At 33.2% G+C, this 6,000-nt stretch overlaps 1 protein-coding gene across 2 annotated transcripts in view; it reads right to left on the reverse strand.

The window, feature by feature from the left end:
- The window catches only part of Morc2 (MORC family CW-type zinc finger 2), a 38,337-nt gene that overhangs the window by 26,544 nt on the left and 5,793 nt on the right, over positions 1–6,000 (reverse strand). For both annotated transcript variants that reach the window (XM_015504905.2, XM_015504904.2), the window contains exons 2-3: positions 3,947–4,000; positions 1,520–1,554 (exon numbers count right to left, since the gene is read on the reverse strand). In XM_015504905.2, the coding sequence (XP_015360391.1) occupies positions 1,520–1,554; positions 3,947–4,000 (89 nt within the window). The remainder of the gene's footprint in view (positions 1–1,519; positions 1,555–3,946; positions 4,001–6,000) is intronic.

Raw genomic sequence — 6,000 nt, forward strand, 5'->3', positions numbered from 1 at the left:
TTTTTTCTGAAATGCTGTGGTGCTTGATGCTTCTATTATACCACTTAATCCTTAACTTTCTTGACGGTTCCCTCAAGATCTAGTTATCTTTCTCTAAATCATCTGTACTGTGCTGTCTCTCCAATTAGAGACTAAGTTTTTAGAGCAAAAACCTTACCTCCTCCTCTCTGGTCTTTTCCCAAAGAACAACTGGAGTAGCACTAAGCACAGAATAAATGTACAATGGATTTTTTTCATTTAAATTGAAATGCAACTGTTCTGCATTCTAAGTGTCAAGAATTAAATTTCCTTGCTTGGAGTAGAGACCCAATCTCTGCTTTATCATCTTTGCAATGTTTAAAACAGCTACTATCTCTTTCAGAGGTAACTGTTACCACTCCTGAATGCACAATTTGGATGTGGCTTGGAAAGGTCCGAGGATTTAGTAACCATCTTTTAACATTTTCTATTGTATCCCCTTTTCCTATTATTTTCTTCTAAATATAAAAGGAGACTACTTCAAATACTTTGATGGAGTTTTTTTCAGCAGGGCACTTTCAGAATTTAAGTAGTATAGATGACATGTAGGTATTCTAATATTTTCTTTGGTCCAAAGTATATTAGCCATGAGAAATCATCATATTCTATCTAGCAAGTCTTCATAATTGCATGACATTGGAGATTCTGAGAATTACTTAGTTGTATGCTTGTTCCCACTTATCAAGTGGGTTCATAAAAAAGGGGTTATTTGATAACTGCGTACTCTCACATAAAGAAACTTTGCAGAAGCAAGACAATGTTACTTCAAATAAAATCTCAAACCTTCCAGAAGACTTCATAAAATAGGAGGAAAACATCACACTAATCAAATTGGATTTAAAAGCTGTCTCTATTTTTTTTCTAAATTTTTAGAATTCAAATGACCAAAAAAGGTGCTGGTTTAAATTCCAAGCAGGAAGAGAGCAAACTATTAAAGAAAACTAAAAGGCCATGATAACGACTAAGAATTCTTCCACTGTTACAACCACTCTCAGAAAAACAGAATCAAGTAAGCAAAACAATACAGGCTTCCATAGCTTCAAATCCCAAACCAAGCAGTCCTATTCCTGACACCTCTGCCTGAGAACATCTTTGCAAACCCAATGCCAAACCCAGTTACCAGTTGTTTTCTTCAATACCAAAAACTATCCAGATTGGAACTGGTGCCTACCACAGGTAGTAAAGAAAAAACTCCAACAGGATCGATCTCTCCTTCCTAACAAGACAACCAGTACTTGGTCATTTTATTCCCCACTACAATTTTCCATCATCCACACAAATCCATGTATATAGATTTGGACACACAGTGTTCTTTTCAATTTTCTTGGTTCTTATAACAAGCCTGACCAAAGCTGCACCTTTTCTACCTATGACCTAAAGTAACAGGGCCATCTCCGCAGGCTCCAAAAACCAGTATTTCTCACTCATTTCTTCTTAGGCACAGTAATAAGTAATTAAAAAGAAACTAGGCATTAGAAGAAAGGTCTAAAGTCTGACTTACCTGCATAAATATCAATTCTAGTGGCATCAGCATCTCTGCAAAATCAAAAGGGAAAAAAGAGAAAAGGAAAAAAAAAAAAAGATCCAAATGAGAATATAAAATATCAATCAGCAAAAAAAATTCCACATACAGTTAAAGCTTTACTTTCACATTTGGCAACAAAATTTTCCTTATGCATCTGTGAAACACTTCAGGATCTTCAAATTAAAATGTATCCAGAGCCTGGATACATTTTTTAAATAGTGATTTCTTGGTGAAAATATCCAAAGAATCATTAAGAACATTTCCCTTTACACATTAAGAAATGACTCAAATGTGTTTTTCACTTACATGACTATAATCATAAAAAAGACGTTCTAAGAATGTCTTGTTTTTCCTTCTTATTGAATTTTTTAAAAATAAAAACTACATAAGCAAAATAAGTAAAACTCAGAAGGTTAAGTGTTGTATGTTTTCTCTCATATGTGGAAACTAGAGAAAAAAAGGAAAAGAAAGGCTACGAAAAGGATCCATTAAAACCAAAGGGAGACTGACAGAGGAAATGGAAAGGAGAGGGAATGATGCTAGGAAGTGACACTGTTCAAATTACATTGTTATATTGTGTGCATGTATGAATATGTAATATCAAATCCTATCATTATATTCAAATATTATGTACTAATAAAAAATGGGAATTAAAAAAAAAGGAAAACTATAATCTCAAGACCAGTGAAAATTTGTATACATACACAAAATGTTATATACACTGCAGTCAGAAAACCAATCCTGAGTTCATAATTTTATCCTCCCTGACATGAAAGGAAGTTGGGACATCTCTACTCCAACTCATACAAATTCAGTCATTAATGAAGGCTCCTAAAAAGACTTGGAAATAATTTAGTCCAATCTGCCAACCAGAAGCAAGGAAACCGAGACATAGTTCACTGGTTTTAAATGCACAAAATCCACACAGCACTGGGGCAGTGGCTCAGTGAAAGTGCACGCTTGGTATGAGTTCAAGTCCACACAGCTATATCCATTCTCAATAATATATTAAAAAAATTAAATTTGAGATTGGCAAAATGTGTGCCTGAACGGGTAAATATTTCCACGAATTTCTATTTTACCATATGGTACACAAAAAAGCTGCCTGCCTCAGCACACCATGGTCTTGCTAAGTTAACAAGCAGGAAATTAAAACAAATTCCATTAAGAAACATTGAGTCAATCAGAATTAAAATAAAGTGGAAGTTTTCTGATAGAATACAGTGTTATCTAGCACAACTCCATAAACAACCCAGTTAATAGCAACAAGTAATACTAGTACAGGTTAACTGTACACACACTGGAAACTATAAGCAAGTTCACTAACTGGAGATACATTTAGAACTATTTCTGTGGACAACTCTTACTCTTCCTTCATTACTCACCAACACTGGTCAATAAATAATGCATTTGAATTTTCCATTTGCATTCAAGAATAAGGCTACTTGATACTATAAAATTTTGTTTTGCCATAAAATATTATGTTATTTTTCATAACAATTATAAAATTATTGATTTGGACTAGGATCTCTGTCTATGAATAAACCCAAACTTCTATTCAGTCTTAGAGTTAGGATTCCATCACTCAAGAACTCAGCAAAAAACAGTGTTGAGGGCTGGGGATGTGGCTCAAGTGGTAGCGCGCTCGCCTGGCATGCATGCGGCCCAGGTTCGATCCTCAGCACCACATACAAACAAAGATGTTGTGTCCGCCGAAAACTAACTAAATAAATAAATATAAAAAAAAAAAAAAAAACAGTGTTGAAGAGTGTTTCCTTCCAAGAACACTTCTAAGAACGGAAGACATTTTGATAAATAGGAGTCCCCTTATAATAAAACATACATCTGGAAAAGACACAAAACTCTTGCATAGTTTTAAAGATATTAAGTGGCAGAGTGAATTAAAATCACAGCTTATCTGAACAATGAATTTTGACTCCTAAATTTTTATCTTAATTCCCTGCTTTTCACAATTATCTTGCTCTAATACACAAGGAACAGTGGTCTGGGAGACAATAAGTTCACTATTTTTAGGCTAGAACACAAAGAGCAATGAATGAATTTAATTAAGAAACAAGGTGAAAGCGTCAATTAGTGTGCTGTTAAAAGTACTTTTAAAAATTTTTTTAATTTTTTTAAGTTATAGTTGGACACAGTACCTTTATTTTTATTTATTTATTTTTACGTGGTGCTGAGAATTGAACAGTGCCTCACATGTGCTAGGCAAGCACTCAATCACTGAGCTACAATCCCAGACCTTAAAAGTACTTTTTTTAGAACTCATCTTAGGAGATATAACTATTACAGATATGTTTTCCTCCAAAGTCTCCAGAGAGCAAAAGCCACAGTATCCCCAAAAGTTTCCATTCCAAGGGGACTCATATATGTTAGAAGACTACATACCTTGCATTATCAACCAGTTCAGCAAGAGCACCAAACAAGAATTCATGAGTGGTTCTGAAAAGATAAATAGTCAATACAAGAATTATAAGTTGAACTGACTCCTGATAAGTCAAGATTATAAAATATTTAATTTTTTAAGGAAAAAAATCTAAAATTTCCATTTGCTTTATTGATTTACACAACTGAAATGTAACTTCTCCACAACTCAAGCCTTTCTAGAGCTAATTCCACTTAATGTGTTATTCAGTCCCACCTACTAAGAAATATTTATTCTTCCTATTTTGAATTGAGAAACCCACCCTAAGCATTAAAAGGTTCCTATATGTAATAACTGCTAAAAGTAGTAATATTCTACCTAGAAAAATGTCTGTTTTTTTCATTGCCTTAACCTCCTGTTAGTTTTTGCATATCTCACAGGAAAATTTAGGCATACCATTTATGCAGAGATACCTTTACTGAGTTCTGAATTAACTTGGTAGTTGCATATTTACCCAACCCAAACTTTCAGCACCCTCCTAAAGGAAACAACCACTAGCTCCCTCCTTGAAGGGGTTAACTCTACCAGAGTCCCTAGGAGACCACACCAAGTTCTTGTCCAACTAGAAGCAATTGTTCAAGAGGGTCTTGAATTTCTTCCTTTAAAGTGGACAAAGTTGTATTTTTAGCCAAAATTTGAGAAAGTCAGGATCAATGTCATTCTCTTTCAAAAAGAATATTTTTGCTTATAAATTGCATAAAAGTAATAAGTTTCCTTTTTTTTTTTACTGGTAGATGACACAAAGGTATTGATAAAGTAAACTGCTAACAAGTTATTCATTGAGCATGCTTAATTTACATGTTAAATTGTGCCATTTACCATAATAGTTCTAAATAGCTATGAAAGTAGTGTATATCCACATAGAACCATCTAGAAAAACCACATGGTTTTTAAAGAAAGTACAAAATCAACCCAAAAAATTCATTACCATCATCAGTTGTTAACAAATACCCCAAAATACCCAAATTATTTCTGCAGGCTTCTTCTTCTTTTTTTTTTTTTTTTTTGCATGAAAAGTTTCAGCCAAATTTTCAGAGTGAAAATTTCTAAAAATTTAGAATCAAAATTAGATAACCAGCATCATTTAAAATCTCTAGTCACTTACCATACTGTTTCAAACAAACTGTAAAACATTAATGTATAAGATAAACACTCATAACTGAACTGTACAGGAACACTGGGTCTTCCTCAAGTAACTCATTTTTACAAATGTGAATTCTGAATTAAATAAAACTACTGGCTTCTGGAATTTAAGAACTACTCTACCCCATGAGATCAGTGAATATCTCTGTTGCTAATCCAAAGGATGGACCAATAAATAATATATCGTAATAAGTTGTAGAAATTTTATCACCAATTCACCTAAGAAAATAGAGCTCAACTTCTTCTGGCTAAAATCCACCTCTTTATTATTTTACATGAAAGAACCAAGTTTCTAAAAGAAAACTTACCTAAGTCATATCTTCAATTATTAAAAATATTTTAATCTTTAAGATTACCATTTTAAATTGTTCAAATTATGAATTAGATAAACAAAAAAATCATTCTGTATACTCTACAAAAGAAATAGGGAGAAAAGTGCTGGAAAATTAAGGTAATGCAAATTAAAAGTGAATTTAAACCAGGAACAGTGGAATATAACTATAATCCCAGCTATTCAGGGGGCTGAGGCAGGAGGATCAAAAGTACAAGGCCAGCCTGGGCAAAATTAGCAAGAACCTGTTTTCAAAATAAAATAAAAAAGGCTAGAGATTTAACTTGGTGATAGAGTACTTACCTACTTTCCCTACCAAGTAAATTAGTTTTTTTATACTATTAATTTTTTCAACTTTAAAGATTGCTATACAAAAACATAAAATAACCAATTCTATTGCAATATTTCTCATTTCAACATGAATGTGTACTTTAACATAAGTCAGGGAATCTCAGAAATACAGTTGCAGGGTAGTTGGGGGGGACTGGAAAAACAACTATATAAGACAACAATTTGTACCAGAATGCATTAAACTCGGGGGGG

Source organism: Marmota marmota, unplaced genomic scaffold, assembly GCF_001458135.2.
Source record: "Marmota marmota marmota unplaced genomic scaffold, marMar, whole genome shotgun sequence".
Classification (NCBI taxonomy): domain Eukaryota; kingdom Metazoa; phylum Chordata; class Mammalia; order Rodentia; family Sciuridae; genus Marmota; species Marmota marmota.